The sequence below is a fragment of the Chelonoidis abingdonii genome, chromosome 13 (assembly GCF_003597395.2).
Source record: "Chelonoidis abingdonii isolate Lonesome George chromosome 13, CheloAbing_2.0, whole genome shotgun sequence".
NCBI classification, from domain to species: Eukaryota; Metazoa; Chordata; order Testudines; family Testudinidae; genus Chelonoidis; species Chelonoidis abingdonii.
The window spans coordinates 5,118,804-5,141,765 of NC_133781.1; the positions used below are offsets into that span (position 1 = coordinate 5,118,804).

The 22,962-nt window shown below is 45.4% G+C and overlaps 1 protein-coding gene across 3 annotated transcripts in view; it reads right to left on the reverse strand.

The window, feature by feature from the left end:
- Positions 1–274: 274 nt before the first annotated feature.
- Positions 275–22,962, reverse strand: part of LOC116824332 (zinc finger protein RFP-like) — a 97,170-nt gene continuing 74,482 nt past the window's right edge. For 2 of the 3 annotated variants that reach the window (XM_032779528.2, XM_032779529.2), the window contains exons 4-8: positions 20,367–20,648; positions 9,430–9,546; positions 7,036–7,056; positions 6,910–6,936; positions 275–1,398 (exon numbers count right to left, since the gene is read on the reverse strand). In XM_032779528.2, the coding sequence (XP_032635419.1) occupies positions 851–1,398; positions 6,910–6,936; positions 7,036–7,056; positions 9,430–9,546; positions 20,367–20,648 (995 nt within the window). In that variant the 3' untranslated portion in view covers positions 275–850. The remainder of the gene's footprint in view (positions 1,399–6,909; positions 6,937–7,035; positions 7,057–9,429; positions 9,547–20,366; positions 20,649–22,962) is intronic. The other variant, XM_075071997.1, reaches the window with a different exon arrangement.

Genomic DNA, 22,962 nt, shown 5'->3' on the forward strand with positions numbered 1-22,962 from the left:
AGTACATCCCACCATTGCCACAGAGTCCCTGGGCGATGCTCTGGAACTGCTCCCTACAAAGCCAGTCAGGACTCTCATGAAGGCTCCTCTCTCTGAGCAGACTGTCTTCAGGGCAAGAAACTCACACGGCTTCACCTTCCTGGGTCTGATCTTGGAGCATTCAGCATCCTCTGCCCCTCTGTGTGCTTCCCACCATAAGTCCGCCCAGGCGGGGTCCTGGGAAAGCCAGAGGGTCCTGCACCCCAACTTTGCAGTCAGACGTGACTCTTAGCCAGCCAGTAAATCAGAGGTTTATTAGATGACAGAAATACAGTCTAAAACAGAGCTTGTAGGTACAGAGAACAGGACCCCTCAGCTGGGTCCATTTTGGGGGGCAGTGAGCCAGACACCCACATCTGCATTCACTCCATGTCCCCAGCCAGTTCCAAAATGAAACTCTCCAGCCCCTTCTCCTCTGGGCTTTGTCCCTTTCCCAGGCCAGGAGGTCACCTGATCTCTTTGTTCTTCAACACCTTCAGCTGGCATCTTTGTAGAGGAGGGGCCCAGGTCATTAGTTGCCATGAGACAGAATGTTGGCCATTTTCTGTCCAGACAGCATCACATCTGCCCTCTAGGGCTCTGCAACAATCACACCCACATCTCCTGCCACCTAGATACTTAAGAACTGCACCAGGGAAACTGCGGCACCCACACAGTATTCAGAGAAAACATTATGAACATTCCCACTTCGTCACAGACAAAGGTGATGTAACTCTACCAGTGTGGACATGCCCTAACTTTCCTCCCTGGAGACAGAGAATCTGTACCTGCTGAGAAGCAGATAATCCCCCAGAGACTTAGCAGTGTGAGGCTAAAGCTCAGACACCAATGGGAGGCAAATCATTCTCAAGTCCCCCCAGGGACACACTGTGAGCTGAGAATACACCAAGAAGAAAGGAAATATTTTCTCAGTGAAATGGGCTGTGAAAGTGAAGAACGGGTCCTCTCTAACCAGATCATAGAATGCTACTCGCCCCCCTTCATAGTCCAGGTAAATCCCAATTTTCCTGATGCTCTTACTCAGGGACAGGGGCATCTCAATAGAGGTGAGGGCTCGGTATTGGCCCCTGCACTCTTCCACAGCCCAGAATCCATCCTCAGGCATGGGTGTGATCCATCCCTTCCTGCTCACAGTCTCTCTGGCTACTCCCACACCCCAATTTGTCCCATCCCCTACATCTATCTCCCAGTAATGTCTCCCTGAGGTGAAGCCCTCATAGCCCAGCACACAGGTTACACAGTCAAATCTCTTGGGGCAGTCAGGTACATCCTGATGTTGAGATCTCCATTCCACACTTTTCCGATTCTCGGACAGGACGAGGTGAGGATAAGCTGTGTCTGGATCCAGAGTCACATCCACTAGAGAGAGAAAGAATTGGGGTGTCAGATACCGAGCCCAACCCTGGGGGAGGCTGGGATTGTTTCTCCCTCCTCAACAGCCCTACTCAAGCTGGGCTATTCCCTGGTTTCCTGCCTCTGTCTTGGCCCAGAAGCTGCCTTTGCTGGGGTGGGCAGTGATTGCACTGCAACTCCCTTTACCCAGGCTCCAGGGGCTGTTGCTGGGCCCCCCCATCCCTATGACTCCCTGCAGGGGCAGCAGAGACAGAGCAGGGAGGCTGCACAGGCTGAGGGTGGGCAGAGAGAAATGTCTTCAGTGTTTTTGCCTTGTAGGTCAGGTGCCACTCCCTATCCACGTGGGAAGGGAGGAAGTGATGTCACTAAGGGGGATGGGAATTGAGACCCCCTGCTCCTGGTGAACAGAGCAGGAGACACCAAAGGATAGCTCTTCCTGCCAACATAGGGAGAAGGAAAGAGAGAAAAGGGGACGAAACACACTCATGGAGGAACAGGTGGCTATCAGCCACTCTCAGGTCACAGCCAACGGGGGATAGCAGACACCAGCCCCCAAGTCTTAGCCAGTGACAGTTCTGGGCACAGCAAGAGGAACAGGGAATGTGGCAATGTTATCCCCAAGCATTCAGAGTCATGAACCAGGCCTGAAATAATCATGAGTCTGGTTTAAAGTTCCTGAGATTTAAAAGATAAATAGATAGCAAGCGTTGCTTGTTTGTTTTCACTTGTGTTGTTTGAACCTTTCTGGGGAACGCCCCTCCCCAAGTGAGTGAAAGAGAGTGAGTATCTCGGTGTCTAAACTCGCCAGCAATGAACATGCAGAAATGCAGTCTCCCTGTGGCTGATTGCCCTCTTGCCCTCTCCTGCACCTGAGGAGGGAACTGCCATTCTACCCCCTCCACACCCTTCTCTGTCACTACCGTGTCTGTCCCTCTCCAGCGCAGTTTCCTCCCACACTCACGTTCTCCCTCTGAGCTGCTCCCATTGCCCTTTCCCTAGGCTCTTAAATCTGACAATTCCTCTCTGCTGCCCTTTTATTACGCCCATAGCCTACCTTCCTGCACCCCCAAGCTCTCCTTTGCACCTCCCTCCACCTCCTTTATGCACCCTACATTCCTCAGAACCCCTCAATCTCTTCCCTATACACCTCCTCTGCTGTTTCCTGCTCCCCACTTTCCTATTGCTCCTTATAATTGCCTGTCAAGTTTCTTAACTCTGGAGTCTACGGAGGCAGCCATTTCCCCAGAGGACAGCCTGTCTTCAATGATGGAGTGAGAGGTTTAGATAAATGGATGTATTTTCAATACAGCCATCTTTAGATTGCTACCACTAATTCAGGAACTGTTGGTCTGCAGCTCCATGGCAGTGGGGAGGGTGGGCGGGGAGGGTCAACACACAGGAAGGGATTTCTTAAACCTGTTAGGAATAATCCTTGATCCAAAAATAACATCTTGCTGGATAGCTATAAAAGGCACAGAGAAGGGCAGATGAGAGGCTGACATGACTAAGGAGACTGAGGAAGGAAGTTTGGGGGGACCTTATAACGATGTGTTTCCATAATTTTACCTTTTTTGTTGTTGTTGTTGTTGTTCAAGGGTCAGGCAAGGCCAATTGCCTGTCAGTTCCTTCACTAACCAAAATCCAAATGAGTACAGCCTTTGATATAGTGCAGAAGGAGAGCAGGCCATGGATGGGAAAGGCAACACATCTCAAAGAACATCAGTTACTGTAAAGTGAGTAGCCTCTTTCTCTTCAACTGATTATCTATCTGCATTCCACTTCTGGTGGCTCCCAAGCAGTGAACTCAGACTAGGAAGTAGGATACTGAAATCTCAAGAAAACAGCAGTTGAATAACTGCTTTACCAAAGCAAGCATCGGCTCTGGAGACCTCTCGTAAGCACAGTGAAATGGTGAACTGAACCCAGATAGTTGCCCTATATATTTATAGGGATATTTCCAAAGGAAGCATAAACTCTGGTAGAGTGAGCTTTTAATCTGAATAGGGGGGAGAAGGTTAGCTTTTGGTAACACAACTGATGCACTCAGAGATCCATTTGGATATTCTTCTGAAAGAAATAGCCCGCTTTTTATCTTCTCAACATAGGCTATGAATAATCTAAATGAGATTCTGTGTGGCTTAGTTCCATCTAAAAGGATGGTGCTCTTGTAATGTATAAGGTGCGTAATTTCTTTTCCATATTACTAGTGAGAGGTTTTGGAAAGAAAATAGGTAAACAAATAGTTTGATTAATATGAAATTTGAATACAATTTTAGGAATGAAACTAGGATGAGTCCTGAGACCTTATCTCTGTGAAAAACAGTATACAGTGGTTCTGTCATTAAGGCTAAGATTTTTCTGATTCCATGTAACTGCCTGGTGGCAAGCAGAAATGGAATTTTCACAGAAAGATGTTGAAATGAACAAGCAGCTAATGGTTCAAATAGTGGACGCTTGAGATTTGCTAAAATGACATCCAAATCCCACAAAGAAGGAGATTCTCTGACTGTAAGGAGAAAACTGCACTAGGCCCCTTTATAAATCTAGACATGCAGCAATGTGAGAATATTTTGTAATTTTGAGTATGAGTTTTGAATATGTGGATGAAAGGCAGATATAGCTGCCAGTTGGACTTGTATGAAACTAATTGAGACTCCAGTTGATTTCAATGAAAGTAATTGGTGCGAAATAAGTGGAATGTCTGTTCAAGAAGAGAGGTGGTGCACTTGAGCTCAAATTGTGAATCTCTTCCATTTGGTTTTGTCAGTTGATTTTGTACAGTCTATTAAATCAAAATATTTTGGACATCCTTAGAACATGCTTTTTCCAGAACATTTATGAAGAAAATCATCCAAGCTGTAACATGCAGGGACCATAGATTTGGATGAAGTAGTCTCCTTTTGGGTACGTCTACACTGCACGATTATTTCGAATTAGCTTAAACCGATATTACAAAACAGATCTAATAAAATCGGTTTAGCGCGTCCACAGTGGGATCCCGAAATCGATTGTTTGCGTCCATGGTCCAAAGCTACCATCGATTTCAGGAGCGGTGCACTGTGGGTAGCTGTTCCTCAGCTATCCCATAGTTCCCACTTCCGTGTTGAGAGCACAGTGCCTGATGGGGCAGAAAACACTGCCCCGGGTGGTGCTGGGTACAGCCTCACCCCTCCCTTTGTGAAGGCAGCAGACAACCCTTTGGCGCCTTTTTCGCGGAGTGCATTGAGCAAACGCCATAGCACAGCAATCTTTCCCTTTTTTTTTTCACGTGGTGGTGGGGGGAAATAAACTGAGGAGCTGTTCCCTGAACCACGCCAGACACTGTGTTTGAACCTACAGACATTGGGAGCTCAGCCAAGAATGCAAATAATTTTCAGAGACTGCTGTGGACTGTGGGATAGCTGGAGTCCTCAGTACCCCCTCCCTCCCTTCATGAGCGTCCATTTGAGTCTCTGGCTTCCCGTTACGCTTGTCACGCAGCGCTGTGTATCCTGGAGTTTTTTATTCAAACGCTTTGGCATTTCGTGTTCTGTAACGGAGCTGGATACAACAGATTTGTCTCCCCATACAGCGATCAGACCTAGTATCTCCCGTACGGTCTATGCTGGAGCTCTTTTTCGATTTCAAACTGCATTGCCAGCCGTGCTGATCAGAGCTCCACGCTGGGCAAGCAGGAAATGTAATTCAAAAGTTCGCGGGGCTTTTCCTGTTTACCTGCCCGCTGCATCCGAGTTCAGATTGCTGTCCAGAGCGGTCAGTGCTGCACTCTGGGATGCCGCCCGGAGGCCAATAACGTCGATTTCCGTCCACATGAACCCTAATCCGAGTTATCACTATCGAATTTAGCGCTACTCCTCTCGTTTGGGAGGAGTTCCGAAATCGATTTAAGGAGCCGTTTAACTCGATATTAATGATGACGTCGTGTGAACGGATACAGCGTTAAATCGGTATATCGGCCATTAAACCGATTTAAAGTCGCAGTGTAGACCTGGCCTTTGTCTTGAAAGACCAACTCTAGGATTACAGGTAATTACAGGTAAGCAGAATCTAGAAGAGCCCCGATGAATTCGGTCTTATGTGATGGAATTATCATAGATTTTTTTTTGTTTACTCTTAGGTCTGGATTGGCAAATGTTGTCTGAGACTTCTTGAGGACAAGGTCCTTGAACCAGTCAAGTGTCAAAATAAGGATAAACTCAAATCAGGGATGAACTCTAATGTTCTACTTTCTTGGGAATGCTTCAGTGACTGATAGGAATTTTGTACAGACTCTTGGAGCTGTTTAAGTGTCCAAATGAAAAAAACTCTGTATTGGGAGTGTTGAATTTCTACCACAAAAACACAGATATTTCCTGTGCACACAATGAATAGAAATATGGAAATATGCATCCTGAGATCACCAGGTGCAAACCAATTTTGGGGAAAGAATAAGTGAGACCAGGGTCACCATTCTTAATTTAAGTTTTTGAATAAATATGTTGAGTCTTCTTAGGTCCAGAATAGTTTTCCAACCTCCCTTCTTTTGGGGAATTTGGAAGTAATTAAGATAAAAACCCTTTCCCCTGAACTATGGAGAAACGACTTCCATGCCTCCAAGAGATAACAGCGTGAATTTCTTGTTGTAATATCTTCTAGTGAGAGGGATCCCTGAAAAGTGATGGGGAAGGGTAGTAGGGAGAGTTTTGAAACGTTTAGCATAACCAGTTTGGACAATTTTGAAGATCCATTGGTCTGTTGAAATATTGTTCCCTGTAGGAAGTAGGTGATGGGAAAAGATCCACAACTTTTCCTGTCCTTCTGATTGGGTGTGGGTGGGGCACCCCATGCTTTCATGCTCACAAGATTTGAGGACAAGAGGGAGCTAGGGCAGAGAGGTGGACTTATGGTCACTGCTGCTCAAACATGCTGATCTTCAGCACTGAGGACATATGTGCACCAGGAATGGAATATATATAGAAACATCTTGAAGATACTGAGGGTGTTGACACAAGAATGAAAGAACCCAGATTGACTCAGTTATTAGGATAATTTTTCAGGGTTGGAAGTTAAAAATACATATTTTTACTTGTAAACTGAGCACATTTGACATGGACTTCTTGAGAAACAACAAACATGAAGTCCCATGAGGTCCTTTTAACAGAGTCAGAGCTACACTTTTTAAAATATTTGTTTAAAATAAAAAGTCCCTCTATTTCCTAAGCAGGCAATTACAACAGTAACAAGATAATTCCTTCCTTCTGTAATATAAAATCCGTAAATCCATTGACTGATGTATGCATCCAACTCATGCTCCTTTCCAAGTTATCCTCTTTAACTCATATATCTCCCAGCTCATCTTTTTCTCCTCCCAGAAGAGTAACGAATTGCTGACATTTTAGAAATTATTTCACTGCAACCACTATTGGTCTAAATCCATGTTAGATTACATGGATTATTTCAACTCAACTGACCAATGCACAAGGAAAGGGAACAGGGTAGGTGGGGTTTCAAAATTGAACAAACATCAGCTTTATTTACCTGCATATTGTCTGACATTACTCCACCCTGAAACCAAACACACACAGAGATGAGAACACAAAGTCTTAACAGGATACACATCCATACAGAATTTATAATGGAGGCAGAGAGAGAGGTGCTACTTACGAAGTTCAGCCAGGAGTTCCCCTAAAAAAATAAAAAATAAATAAAATTGAACACAGTAATGAATATACAGCAATTTGTTCTTGATGTGGTGCAATGCACGGGCCTTGGCCCCAATTCCTCCCTGTACCCAGACTCAATGTTATCTTTCTGGATTTAAAAAGCAAAGTGAAGCAGGCTAGCTGACCAGTCTGCATTCTGTATGGACACTAGAATCCCATGCCTAGCCCCTACCAGGTCTCCTGAGACCCTTTCCAGAACGTTGAGTTCAGCCAAACTCAAACCTCTGAAACCAGGCAATGAAAAGCTGAGGTAACACAAACGTAAACGTCTAAAAAGTAAGAAGCAGAGATAAGGTACACACCACCCCTGCATGACAACCTGAACTCTGCTCTTAAAGTTGGCAATAGCCAGTGGGAATTGCTGTGCAAGAAGGGCTGCTATAATAAATAGGTATGAAATACGACTAAGAGTACATGCCATTCACTGTGTTGTGTTCCATAGGTTTGAATTCCAGCATTTATTTGCCAGGAACTCAAGCTGCACTCCCAGTGGTAAGTGTGGCTCTTTGAGCTCTTTATTTTGCCTAGGGTTGTGCTGGCCCCACAGTTGCAGTGCCAGAGCACAGTCCTAAAGGACCAAGTTTGGTAAAAGGACAGAGACTCACCTGGCACCTTGCCAATCCTCACACTACCTGCATTGATCTAGCTCCCCCCTACCACACACATATTCTTCCTCACTACTCCAACCCCTCCCCCCAGTCTCTCCATCTATGCCAAAAAAATTACAAGAATCTAAAAATGTTACAAGAAGCTAACATTATGGGGAAGAGGGGAGGGAAACTCTTGACCAAATGACCCAGTGACTTGCCTTGATCACACTCAGTCCCATTGTTCAGGTAGTGGCTGAAGAGCTAGAGTCACAATTGCATTATCCTAACTAATTACTAGAGTATTTAATCTTCCATCTATTTAATCCTCCCCAAATGGATATCACCCCTTGGAATTTATCTCAGCTAGCACACAGCATTGCTGTCCCTTTAAGGAAGAAATATTTCAAAAGCTATTCATAGTTAAGTTCTGAACTCCAGGTTGGCTCAAGCTGAACTGACACACCAAAGGAGTGAAATGTGCATGTGTTGCAAGCCAGAGGATGGCTCAAGGTGATGTGCTATGGCTATTGAACCTGAGCAACACCCATGAACTCTAAGTTTCAGCAGCTTGCAGAGCGTGTTTATTGTTGTGTTCCTTGCAGTCTCCAGTGGCTCCTTCTGAAAGTTTTGCCCTGAATCCAAAACTTCTGGTTTTCAGAACAATATTTTAAAGTGGACTAAAATCCATATACAGCACAATTCAATTTTAAATTAGAGGTGTTGTTGTAGAAATTAGCATTAATTAAAGTGACAGTTTGAGCCTCAGATGTTATAAGGAGATCACTTCATACAGAAACTTAAAAATTGCAGAAGGCCTGGTTCTGCCACTGGCTGCAGCAGAGCAAAGTGAATTGAGCAATTACATTTCAATATGTACTTCTACATACAGAAGGAGGCTGTATTTTTCTGTTCTGTACTGTGATCTCAGGGTGAGCAGATTTTATTATGAAAAGGCACTGACAGCTAGGGTGACCAGACAGCAAATGTGAAAAATTGGGACGGTGGTAAAGGGTAATAGGAGCCTATATAAGGAAAAGACCCAAAAATCAGGACTGTCCCTATAAAATTGGGACATCTGGTCACCCGACTGACAGATAAGGCTCAGATTCTGCACTCAGTTTCATCCCTGAAACCCCATGGACTCTACTCTAACAAAGCAGAGTTTGGCCCTAGCCCAGAGTTGTGCATGCTGACAAGAGAGCAGAATTTGACACTAAGGCCCCAGTTCAGCAAAGCACTTAAGCATGTGCTTAACTTTGATGTCAATTGGATGTAATAACCATGCTGACAGCTAAGCACATGCTTAATGATACTGTTAAACTGGGCCCTAAGGGTCCAAGAAAAATCTCACTCTCTCTTTTCCCCTCCTTCTCTCCATTAATACCTCTAGTAATCAGTTAGTCAAGCTAAATATGTTAAATTTCCATACCCACTCTCACTCCCATTTGTATTTCAGACAATATTCATAGAATACTTAACAAAATTAGATCTGAGCTATTTATTAATGCCAAAAGAGACGAGTCCACTTCACTTCCAATGTGGAATCATCATTTATTCAGGATTTATCCAAATGTTCAACTCCTCCTCCTCTCTCAGCCCCCTTTTCTCTCTCTCCCCCAAGGTTCACCACTCTCTTCATAACACTAAATCCAAAATCTCCATTGGTTCCTCTGCTTATTTATTTATTTTTACAGAAAAATCTCTCTGACTGCACTGCATCTCCTCCCTTTATGTTGTCACTTTACCTTTTGCTTCGTGTTTCTTCCAAAAGTAGTAAATGGCTGGGAAAATGAGAAAACCCAAAAGAGCCAGAATTACACACACAGCCACCATCCAGGGAGAGACCCTCGGGAAAAACACATCTGCAAGAAAACACGTCATTGGCTTAGAAATAGTGTTGAATATATGCAGCACTTTGGTGAGCAATGTTACCAGTTAGAAGAAGCTAACTACTGGTGGATTTCATAGTGTGATAAAGATGCTTCGTGCTTCACTCTTAAGCCAATAGAAGACAGGATTTTATCCTGGTTATGTCTTTTATATTCTACAAAATTGGAGGCATGTTGCAGAGGGGTAGATGAGAAGTGGCCCATTAAAGTACGTGGCAAAAGTTCAACTGACTTCATTTGGGCAGTATCAAGCCCTAACTGACAAGAGTCTATTTGGTAAATCTGAATTTTGCAAAATAACATAATGACCCTGCTCCTTCAGTTGTGTTTGTACTTCTCCCTCCTCGTGCCATCCTTCCTTCCCCACTGCCCCTTTATCAATTTGTTTAAGATCCACTTTCTTTCTTTTAAAGAAACATAACATTACAAGCAGGGCTGTCAAGTGATTAAAAAAATGAATCGTGATTAATGGCACTGTTGAAGAATAATAGAATACCATTTATTTAAATATTTTTGGATGTTTTCTACATTTTAAAATATATTGATTTCAATTACCACACAGAATATAAACTGTACAGTGCTTACTTTATATTATTGTTTTCATTACAAGTATTTGCACAGTGAAAAAAAAACAAAAACATTTGTATTTTTCAGGTCACCTAACACAAGTACTGTAGTGCAACCTCTTTATCAGGAAAATTGAACTTGCAAATGTAGAATTATGTACAAAAATATAACTATACTCAAAAATAAAATAATATAAAGTGTTAGAACCTACAAATCCACTCAGTACTACTTTTTGTTCAGCCAATCGCTCAGACAAATAAAATTGTTTACATTTGCAGGAGATAATGCTGCCCGCTTCTTGTTTACAATGTCACCTGAAAATGACAACAGATGTTTGCATGACACTATTGTAGCCAGTACTGCAAGATATTTACATGCCAGATGTGCTAAAGATTCATACCTTTAGCTAAAGATTCACTGCTCTATCCCAAAGAGAAGCTGCCTGGAGTCCCTGCTTCTCTCCAAAGCTCCCACTAGATTCACAGCCAAAACCACAGGCTGCTTCCTCCAGACATCACACCAAATTCAGTCTCTCACTGCTTTGCATATAGTCTGGATCCAGTCCACAGCCTGAGAGTTTTGGGGCTTGTCTACACTGGGAAACTCCCACAGCCATCTTATCCCGAACCTCCCATGTACATATACATCATGATCATCTCTTACACAGTTGCAGAATCTTGGGATAATCAATTATTTTTTGTCAAGGTCCAAATTTCTTGGTCAAGGTATAGTCAAGGTCCAGACTCCAGAGAAAATACAAAATAATAATAAGTAAATAAAAAAAGATTTGCGGTCAATTCAGAAGCATCTGTAGTTCCAGATTTGGCCACTGGTTTGCCTATTGACTCCCCCTGCTGTAGTCCTTCCATATACAATGCAACAGAATTTTTGGATGAACAAGAAATAAAGGATCAGCCCCAAAACATTCAAATACAAAATATTACTCTGTGATTCTAAAGTTATAGGAAATAAGCACAAATCCTTTATCCTGTGATGGGTTGCCACAAGGGGTTGTTGATGCCAGGCATTTAGACATCAGTTAAATGACTGGCTGGGTTACAGTGCCGAACAGCTAGTATCAGGAGGGACTGACATGGGAAACCAGTTGGCAAGTCCATGCCGCCAGAGGGAGAGTGTGGAGGTAACCCAGTTTCTCAGGTATATGCAGGAAAAAATTCTGGCAGAACTATATGGGTATAGTTATACCAGTATAACTCATAGTATGGCCTCTGTTATCCCAGAATAAGAGTACTGTTTTCCTGTTAAGCTTCTCTCATTTTCAAAGCTATATAAACTTCCATTGTTGTATATGGAAGAAATTCAGGGAGAAGATCATGATGTAAGCGCACACAGGAGGTTCAGGATAAGATGCCTGTTTGAGTCTCAGGGCAAGTCTACACTGGAAGTTCTACATTGGCGCAGCTACACCAATGCAGCTGAAGTGCATCTAGTGAAGATGCTCTATGTTAATGGGAGAAAGCTCTCCCACCAGCATAATTACTCCATCTCTGTGGGAGGTGGAAGCTACGCTGGCAGGAGAGCATCTCCCACAGACATAGTGCCGATGTGGACAGTGCTTAGATCAGTGAAACTTGCATCACTCAGGGTGGGTGTGAATTTTTCACATCCCTGAGTGATGTACTGTAAGTTATATCGACTTAAGCGGTAGTGTAGACCTATCCGAAGGTCTGAATGTCCTGAGTTTCAAGCAATTAAATGACACTTAGATTTGGTCTATCCTACCAACCTATTTCAGTATAAATACATCACTCAGGGGTGTGGAAAACCAACACCCCTGACTGATGCAGTTATACTGACATACCCCTGGTGTAGATGGTGCTATGTCGACGGGAGAGCTTTTCCTGCTGAGAGAGCTACCTCCTGATGGTGTAGATAGCGTCGTCACCAAGCACTACAGCTACACTGTAAGGCTGCACTGCTGCAGCACTGTAAGGCTATGTCTACACTAGAGAGCTTACAGCGGCACAAGTTAGATTGCTTGTATAGCTGCTCTATCCTGATGGGAGAGAGCTCTTCTCTTGACATAATAAAATCACCTCCACAAGGGGTGGTAGCTACATCATGGGAGAAGCTCTCCCGCTGACCTAGCACTGGGCACACTGGTGCTTAGGTCGGTGTAACTTATGTTGCTTGGGGGTGTTGTGTGTTTTCACACCACTGGGAGACATAAGCGATACTGACAAAAAAGTAGTAGCGTAGATGTGGCCTGAGGCCTGGTCTACACTGGAGGGGAGCGGAAACCAATCTAAGTTACACAACTTCAGCTATGTGAATAATGTAGCTGAAGTCGACATACTTAGATCTACTTACCGCGGTGTCTTCACTGCAGTAGGTCGACTGCTGATGCTTCCCCGTCGACTCTGCCTGCGCCTCTCACCCAGGTCGAGTACCAGAGTCAATGGGAAAGCATTTGGTGGTCGATTTATCACATCTTCGCTAGTTGCGATAAATCGACCCCCACTGGATCGATCACTCCGGAAGTGTTATATCCTTGGGGGCAGTCGGTTTAGGAGGAAATCACTTGAGGCCAGACAGCAGACAGCTAACAAAACTACCATTTATTTACACACACACACAGAGCTCACCTAACCGGCCGAAACAGGCTAGGCTATCTAGGCGATCCCCTAATAATCTCAGTTGCCATGGGAACAAAAACCATGACAACCAAATACACAACATATTCCTCCCCCCCCAATAAGAACATCCCCTAAATAAAACACACACTAGACTAGAGAAGGAGGGTAGACTGCCTCCATTCCCGGCTAAACCCTGGGGATTATTTTGCCTCATAACCGTGGGTTCGCCCTAGCTAAAGATCCAGCTGATGAGGAGGCCTTCTGTCTCTAGGTGGATTACGGCGAACTCCTGGTGTTGTTGCACCCGAAAGTACCATGGGCTCAGGGTCCGCAGCACGAACAGGTGAGGCGGTGATATCAGCTTTTGCTGGGCAAAGGGGTATCTCAGCTGCTGGCAGTAATGGAGGAGAACAGTCAGAAACAGGTGATTCGTGATTCAGTGTCCCACCAGAAAAGGTGAAGTCAGACCACTCAACTGCAGATGTGTCCTGAGGACTGGCATGACCTGGCAACAGCTGATCTACATGTCGCCGCCAGGTAAGATTCTCTGCAGTCCGGACTTGTAGGAAACAGGTCCTGTTTGAGTGATGATCGTGGCAGGGACCCATTTAGCTCTGGAAGTATAATTCCGAGCCAAAACTGGCTGTCCGGGCTAAAGGTTCGGTCTTTTGCTCTGGGTGCCCGTCTGATGACTTGATATTGCTGCTGATGTTGCACAATTTGTCGGGGTTCAGAAGGTTTCAGCAGATCAAAGCAAGTGCGCAGCTGTCGTCCCATCATTAGAAAGGCCGGGGATGCCTGGGTCGTAGCATGAGGTGTGTTTCTGTAGGAAAGTAAGAAGGTATCCAGACGCTTTTGAATGGAGTGTTGTCCCCTTGCTGATTTCAAAGCGTGTTTCATTGTCTGCACAAATCTTTCAGCTAATCCATTGGTGGATGGATGATATGGTGCTGACGCTGACGTGATGTGGTGTATCCCATTTGCCTTCATAAAATTTTGAAACTCCTGAGAGACGAACTGCGGTCCGTTGTCGCTCACAAGTTGTTCTGGCAGACCGAAACGACTAAAGAGTCCCGTAGTTTTTGGATAGTACTCTCTGCAGTAGTGGACTGCATTATAGAGACTTCTGGCCATTTAGAATGGGCATCTACTGCCACCAAGAACATGCTTCCTTCAAGGGGGCCAGCGAAGTCAATGTGAATACGTTGCCACGGGTTTTCAGGCCAGTCCCATGGGTGTAGGGGTGCCCACTGGGGTGCATTCCTCACACCCTGACATGACATACAAGCTTTTGCCTTCTCTTCAATAGCACTGTCCAATCCAGGCCACCAAAAATAGCTTCGTGCAATTTCCTTCATGCGCACTATTCCACAGTGACCGAATGTAGCTGTTCTAACATCTGTGATCTCAGTGGTGGTGGAATAATGACACGTCTCCCCCACAACAAACAACCAGATTGGACCGATAACTCCGTCCTCCTGGACATGTAGGTAACAAGGTCGGGTGAGACCGGAGAGGTTTGTCGAGATTTTCCATGCATCACCAGGTCCATAACTTGGGACAATACTGGGTCAACGCGAGTTGCCTTCTTTATCTGAGTAGCAGTGATGGGTGTATTCTCTACCTGTTCAAAGTAGAAGATTTCCTTTTGGGCACTATCTTGATGTTTGACCGGCAAAGGCAACCTTGAGAGGCCATCTGCATTGCCGTGCAGAGTGGATTTCCGATATTGATTTCATATGTGTGTGCTGAAAGTAACAATGCCCAACGTTGCATACGACTAGCAGCTAATGGGGGAATGCCTGTGTAGGGTCCAAAAATTGACGTCAGAGGTCGATGGTCTGTGAGAAGAGTAAACTTTCGCCCAAACAGGTACTGATGAAACTTCCGAATTCCAAAAACAATTCCTAATGCCTCACGTTCGATTTGGCGTAGTTAGTTTCTGCTTTGCTTAGAGTGCGTGAAGCAAAAGCAATAGGTCTCTCTTCTCCCGAAGGCATAATGTGTGACACGACTGCTCCCACTCCATAAGGGGAGGCATCGCAGGCCAATTGTAGGGGTAAGGATGGATCAAAGTGTTAGAACTTCAGAATTTAGCAATGCATCCTTAGCTTTGTTAAATGCAACATCACAGGCTTCAGTCCACTTCCAGGCCTTGTTTGCTGCCCAGGAGCTCATGAAGTGGTTTTAGCAGTGTGGCTAACTGTGAGATGAACTTTCCATAATAGTTCAGTAGTCCTAGAAACGAGCGCAGCTGGCTTACATGCCAGGTGGGGGAGCCTCCACAATAGCTTTAACTTTTGCAGGGGCCTTATGAAGACCTGCAGAATCAATGATGTGTCCTAAATATTCAACAGAGGGCTGAAGAATTCACACTTGTCTTTGCGAACTCGTAGGGCCATACTCTTCCAGTTTCAGTCTTTGTAGGGTCCTAGCCTCTAAACGAGGCTCTTAAGCTGATCCTCTTCAAATTTTCCAGTGACCAGGATATCATCCAGATAGCTTTAACTTTTGCACAAGCCACCAAGATCTGGTCTCATAGCATTATGAAGAACAGATAGCAGGATAGCACTTCGCAATGTAACACACAGGCTTATTATTGTCAATTGCAGTGATGTGTCCCAAATATTCAACAGAGCTTCAGCTTGAAGAATTCACACTTGTCTTTGCGAACTCGAGGCCATACTCTTCCAGTCTTTGCAGGTAGCCTCTAAATTCTTTAAGTGATCCTCTTCATTCCTTCCAGTGACCAGGATATCATCCAGATAGCACTGAACTCCTGACAAGCCACACAAGATCTGGTCCATAGCCCTCTGGAACAGGGCGGGAGCAGACGTTATTCCGAAGGGTAGGCGACAGTATCGATAAAGCCCCTTATGAGTCACAATAGTCAACAGCTCTTGGGACTTTTCATCGACGTGCATCTGTAAATATGCTTGACTCAGATCAATCTTACTGAACTTTTGTCCCCCAGCCAGGCCTGCGAAGAGGTCATCGATGCGGGAAAGCGGGTATTGCTCTGCACACAACACTGGGTTGACAGTGACTTTAAAATCACCGCAAATCCGGAGAGAGAGAGCCATCTTTCTTCACTATTGGAACGATAGGAGTGGCCCATGAGCTATGGGTAACTGGTATTAGGACTCCATTGGTGACCAGGCGCTCCAGGTCTGCTTCAACTTTTGGCCTGATGGCATATGGCACAGTTCGGGCTTTCAGATATTTTGGTGGACTGTCAGGTTTAATGTTCAATGTCACAGTGATTCCCTTCATACTTCCCAATCATCTCCAAAAACAGCAGCATGTTTCCTTAGTATAGGGGTTAGACTGGTTTCTTCTTTAGTCATCCGGTGCACTTCTGCCCAGTTCAGCTGAATCTTCCCAAGCCAAGACCTACCCATTAAGGCTGGGTAGTTACCTCTCACACACAAACAGTGGCAATTTAGCAGCCTGTCCATTGAGCTCCACCTTAACATCAATAGTGCCCAACTGGGCACAGCTTCTCCCGTATACGTCTTCAGAACAGTTTTTTTGCCTTAAGCGAAGATGCTGTAGCTTTTCTTTATACACAGTCTCGGAGACCAGCGAGACGGCTGCACCGTGTCCAGTTCCATGCGTATAGGTTTGCCATCCAACAACGGGGTTACCCAGTATTCATGTGAGCCCACTGCCAAAGACAAAACATGCAGTGGCACTTCCTCTTGCGATGAGGTGTCACCTTGATCATCCTGGGTCTGCTCTAGGGTATGCAGGGTTCCTCTTTTGTCGGCCAGACCACAGGCCTCTTTTTTTTTTTTTACAGGCACACTCAATGTGTCCCCCTTTTTGCCACGGTGTCGACACACCAGGTCCTTACACCAGCATTCTGATGCCTGGTGACCCGGCTTACCACAGCAGTAACATTCTTGACTCTGCACAGTTTTGTGGGTAGGTTCTTGTGACACTTTTTGCACCTAGGGGATGCACCGAGGTATTGCGCCTCCCTTGTAGCCAGTTCCATGGAGACAGCAATATCAACAGCCTTCTGTAATGTAAGCTGAGCCTGTCAGCAGGCGCTTCCGTATAGCTTCACTGTACAGGCCACACACTAACCTGTCACGCAGGACATCGTTTAACATCTCCTTAAATTCACAGTGTTCTGCTAGCTTTTTTAAAATTGCTACAAGTTGTATAACTGTTTCATCTTTTTTTTGGTCTCTTTTGTGGAACCTATATCTTTCAGCAATTACCAGTGGTTTTGGGGAAAAATGGGACCCCAGGATTTCCACAATGTCACTGTAAGATTTAGTCTCAGGCTTAACAGGGTGTAGTAAGCTGCGTAGCAGGGAGTAGGTTTTAGCCCCTACAATACTTAAGAATAGTGGCACCTTCTTTGCTTCTGTAATGTCATTTGCAATAACAAAAAGCTCAAAACGCTCAGTATACACATGCCACTGCTCTATATTCTCATCAAAAGGTTCCAGTGGCCTGGTCAGAGTAGCCATGATTTTTAGTTTCACTTTCACAGTCAGTGCAAACAAGCAGTTTTTTTTGTTTTTGTTTGTTTTTTTACCTTGACTTCTACTTCCTTCTGTTACGGGAGCAGCACCGGAATCCCACCCTCGTCGCCACTTGTTGTATCCTTGGGGGCAGTCAGTTTAGGAAGCAATAACTTGAGGCCAGACAGCAGACAGCTAACAAAACTATCATTTATTTACACACACACAGAGCTCACCTAACCGGCCGAAACAGGCTAGGCTATCTAGGCTATCCCCTAATAATCTAACTCAGTTGCCATGGGAACAAAAACCATGACAACCAAATACACAACAAGAGGTAAGTGAAGTCATACCCTGAGTGTAGACAAACCCTTAGGTTATGTCTATCGTTCAAATGCTACAGCAGCACAACTGCAGCACTGCAGTGTATGCACTTATTACACAGGCAGGAGGAGTTCTCCCTTCAATGTAGTAAATTCACCTCCCTAAAGGGCAGTAGCTAGGTCAGTGAAAGAATTCTGTCGATCTAGTGGTGTCTACATCGGGACTTAGGTTGGTTTAATTATGTCACTCAGAGATGTGGATTTTTCACACCCTGCAGCAAAGTAGCTGGGTCAATCTAATTTTCTAGTGTAGACCACCCCTAACCAGCTCAGTTAACTCTGCAGTGAAGACATGATCAGTGGAATGAATGTGGGAATTTTGGTAATATTCTAATGATTCCTATGCACAGTTCACTTTCCCTCTGGGCTTTGTACTGCTGTGCATTTAATGTAAAGGGAAGAGATGAAATGTTTGACTCACCTAGCAGCCTGGTTGGAGACCAGAGTCATTAACAAACTGAATAAAGTCTACACATGTGAATGGAAGAACCCAAAGAAACAATGGAAACCCCAATGGCCATGCCATTCACTCCTAGTGGCCAACAGCCAAAAGGAAGGAGATTTCCCCTCATGTCCTTCCAGGAAACAGAGCAAAGGCCCCCAACTGGGAGAACAAAGGGAAAAGGTGTTAGGTGGGGCTGTGTTGAGAGCTGAGCTCACACAGTGACACAGGTCACACATCTGGGACTGACAGACAAAGAAAAAGAGACAGAAGAAGAGGCAGACATGGTTCCTGCAACAGCATGGCTCAGGGGAGTCCTGGCATTGGCCAGTCTGAACTCTGACTTAACTTTTGCTTCCCTATGCTAACCTAAAGATGCTGCAGCCAGGTGACTAATAAACTGTTACCTTGTTTTGAAAAAGTTGCTTGTGTCACTGCAGCTACTCACTGAGACCATTGCACACTGATGGGACACAGTACTAGCCTCCCACAGGAATCTGGCCCAGCTGGAATCGCCACAGAGAGAGCCAGGGATCGCTGATACCCAAAGACTCAGTTTTGGAGTCTTGGAGGCAACAGGCCTGTTTGTGGGTCCTTGGGGCCCAGCACACTCATCCAGTGACCTTTAAGGGTCTGTGAATGAGTGGACTCTCTGCAGGAGTGCCTCTTTGTAGCATAGCAGCTCTCCACACCTGCCCCCTCTCATTCTCATCGACAACTGTTCAAGCACTGGGATGGTCTCTTTTCTTGTGACCCAGGTCACGAGGTTAATCCATCCTTTCCAGGGTAAGAACATCCCACAAATAAAAGTCCAATGACCTTATTTCAAGTCTCCAGTGCCAACTCTGGGCCCCATGGTCCTTGCCTCAGGGCTTCCAGTCACCCTTATCTCCCTCTGTGGCCACAGGCCTCGATAAAAGTGACTGGTAGGGGAATCCAGGCTCTTCCACTATATTGGGTTCTAGCCACAGTCTGCTTGGACCAACTCCTTGCTTCTGTTTCCCTGTGGTTCCTCCTACCGTGGCCATTCTCAGGTCTTGTCTCCTGCAACCTCTATCAGTTCCTCCCTTCTCTCAGGGTTGGGACTCTCAGAGCCCTCCCCTGGAATCCCCCTTAACAAACCCAAACCACAAGTACAAACAAAGCAATTTCCACCCCCCACAGGCTTGGCCTGTCATGCCTTTCTGCTATGTTGTTTCCCCAGCTTTGTACCTTAACTGAACACTTTCCGGGGCTTGCTCCCTCCCTGGAGGTCCAGAACCTGCCCTTTTTTCAGGGCTTATCACTGAAGCCTATTCCACTCCCAGTGGCTGTTTCATTTCTTATGGCTACTTGCCAGCCTTCTCTAGTCAGGCTAAGATCCCAGGGCTTATTCTTCACCTTGGTTTCGTCCTCACAGACTGTCCACTCTCAGAGACTGATTGCAGACTCCCTCCCTGCATCCCCCCTTTTAATCTCAACTTTCTCTGTTTACAGTCCTCTCCCAGCCCCTCCCCAGCTGGGCTCCATCATCCATTCAGCCTAGCTCTCCCTCCAGGTGCAGCCTGGTAGATTAAGTGGTTTCTTTCAGGTCCATATTAACTCATTCAGGGCCTTGTTACAGGTTGGGGCATGCACCAGGCCCTTGAATCTGTGACAAGTAGCATCCAGGTCTGAACACCTGGTTTAGGCTAGCCTGGGTGTGAGCAGTCACATTAAAAAGGCCTACCCAAGTTCTAGCTCCTCGCTGGTGCTGCATTCACCCGTGTGTTGCTTGGACTTCTAGGAGTATGTATCATGGTTCTTAGCACTGCAGCAAACAGAACTGCTCTATGATTCTTTCCCAATGAATTGTGGGAGAACTTGTCTGTCCTTCTGGGAACATTTTTTTTGGGGGAGGGGATGAATTGTGATGAGACACAGGGGAACTATCCGCAAGTGAAAATGGCATCCTGGCTCTAGCCTGTGTACCCACAACTGGGTCAATGAGCCTGGGTGTGAAGCAGCACTAAACCTGGATATGAAGGGCTTTGTGTGCAGACAAGAAGTGCACTAGGGGGAATGCCGAAGTAACAGCTCTGCAGTGAAGATGACCCCTGGGGTCTGATCAGCTAAGCCAGTGGAAGTTTTCCCCAAATTTGGGCAACATAATGGGGCCATTAGTGTTGCTTTAATACCAATGTAGGTTCTGTGTGTAATAAAGAAGCTCTGCAGAAAACAAAGGAACTTGGGTACTACACAGAATAAAGGAATATAAAGAGGAGTCAGCAAAGTGAACACAAAAGGACATACTTCCCACCAATGTTTGCCACATTTCATTCTATGGGTAGTTTGGATGAGCACTGACCTGTTATATAAATCGTTGACTCTCTCTCCTGGTTGAAGCTTGGGTTCCTGACAAAACAGGACAAGTCTCTGTTGGAATTTTCTGTTGTAACAATGGAAATTTGCATTTGAAACAGACCATTGGCATCTTTGGATTTAGTTTCAGAAGATGATGCTAAGAGCTGCCCATTTTGATCTCTCCATTGTGCCTTAGGCTCAGGATACCATCCAGCAGATTCACATACCACCCGGATCCCTCTGTCCTGGTAACCCTCAATCGAAATGCGAGGGTCAGAACCAAAACCTGGAAAGAATAGAATAAACCTCTGTTAACTCCAGACATTCATTTTTGTGAATACGTTGCATAGAGGGTGAGAGTTTAAACCTTCCATAGCAGGAAAATGTCAATTCTCTTTCTGCATCCCAGTTTCTCATGAGCACATGCAATGCTCTAAACAGTGAATTGTGATGGTATCACAGAGGGACAGGGCCATAGTCCTCCCACTCTCTCTCTTCCTAGGTGCCAGGTTACATAAACCCCAAACTTGGAAGCTTATTTCAGTGTGACCAGCTTGTTCTAAAGAGAGGACAAGATTTAAACAGAGCAAACAGCTCAAATAAGCTGTGTCTGTGTGCTAGAGACCAAGGGTGGAACACTTAGGCCTGCCCTATTCTAATTGGTGTGGGGTTATTCCATGCTTCCTATTGGAGAGTAGGGGGAAGAGGGAACACTCCTCTCCCCACTACCCCACATGGTCCTTGGAAACAGTGGATCTGTGCAAGCCCACTGAGAGATCCATAGCTATGATAGAGCTCACATGAAGCCTTACAGCCATTAGCCCTAAAGTCATTTCAACCTGGATCCACACAGGGACTTAGGTGTTGCAGAACCTAACTTTTTAGTGCCTAGAAAATCTGCTATCCACAAAGGTATCCAGGTTTGCTATACAATGAATGTGGAGAGATGAAGCCTGGGAATGGGATCCACAAAACGAGTATGTTGGTGCGGAGCCACCTAAACTAGCCAGGGGGATATTGTGATGGTTCTCTGGGTACCTACGACAGTGAGTCCCAGAACCGGCTCTAGGCACCAGCAAAGCAAGCACATGCTTGGGGCGGCACATTTCCAGGGGCAGGAAAAAACCTAGAGCCGGCCCTGGTGAGTCCTTTTGTTAGTCCTCTGCCTCCAGTATGAGGGAGTTGCTTGGGCCTGGGTAGGTGTCAGCTCCCTAACACCACCAGCCTTCCAGCCTCTCAAGCGATCTTGTCTAGGCAACGCCAGCCTTGTCTTCACCTGGCAGGTTAACAATAGGTGCACCCCAATCCCTGAGTCCCTTTGAATCACACCCTTGGGATATCCAGCCCCAACACTGGATATCCACAGAAATTCCAGATCCCCTGAAACCAAAAGAACAGTTTACCAGTTTTACCTTAAATCTCCACTCCTGTAGATCACACAGCACTTGTAAGCATTTACTGCAAAACCGAAGTAATTTTACTTAAATAAGGGTAAAGATTTAACTAGAAGTGAGAGACAGTGATCGAAACAACTGGTTAGAGCAAAAAGACATAAAAGGTTAACCTGGGCCTACACTTATTACATTTCCTATCTCATAAAGTAGGTTTCTCCAGCAAAGCTCATTCTCTGGCAGAGCTGGCTAGTTTCACAAGAATCAGTATCCAAATATTCATGACATCAGCCCTTGTGCACAAAAGGGCTTCCCCAAGGAAAGTATCCACAGGGAATTTCCCCTCCTCTGTTATACTCAGTCTTTTGTTTCTATTCACAGAGAAGGTGAACCACTCTCCTATTGCAATGTTTACTTTTTACCTTGAAGAAGTTTCAGTTGTTTGTAGCTGACGCTGATGTTTTCTCATTGAAAGCCCTAGGATTGAGCAAGGCTACGCAATTGAACCCTGTAGTGCATCACTGGCCAGATAGAGCATGGTGGCAACTCCTTCCTCCCTGAATGGGTCAATACCAAGACACATTATCTCCTGGGGACTAATCTCTACTCCAAGTCCATGAACCATACTTTCAAAATTAATACATTATTCTTTAAATATTACTCATACATGCATCTCACAATAATTATGAATCTTGACAAGTTATGAGCTGTCTGACCTACATGTAAGCAGATACCTTACATCAGTGGTCCCCAACCTTTTTCATCTGGCGGGCACCAAATGACAAGCCACGGAGGACTGTGGTGGCGTACGAGCATCTGCTGAAATTCCACTGACAAGCGGCAACGTCCACAGGTGTCGCCGCTGAAATGCTGCCGAAAATTGGCAGCATTTCAGCAGCGATGCCTCTGGATGACGCAGCTTGTCGGCGGCATTTTGGCAGACGCTCATCTGCCGGCCAGTACGCGGGCGCACTCAGATGCCCCAGCGGGCGCCATGGTGCCTGCGGGCACCGTGTTGGGGACAAGATGACTGATCAAATAAGAGGATCTTTATCCATACCTACTGATTTGCTGCCAGAGTCATAGAGCATCCATAAGACACTGACAAGGATTATTTTGTGCTGACACTGGCAAGTATTGTTCTGCTGTGTCATAAAACCAGCTGAAAGATTGAGTTAATAATCATGTTATGAAGTAAATATTTAAACA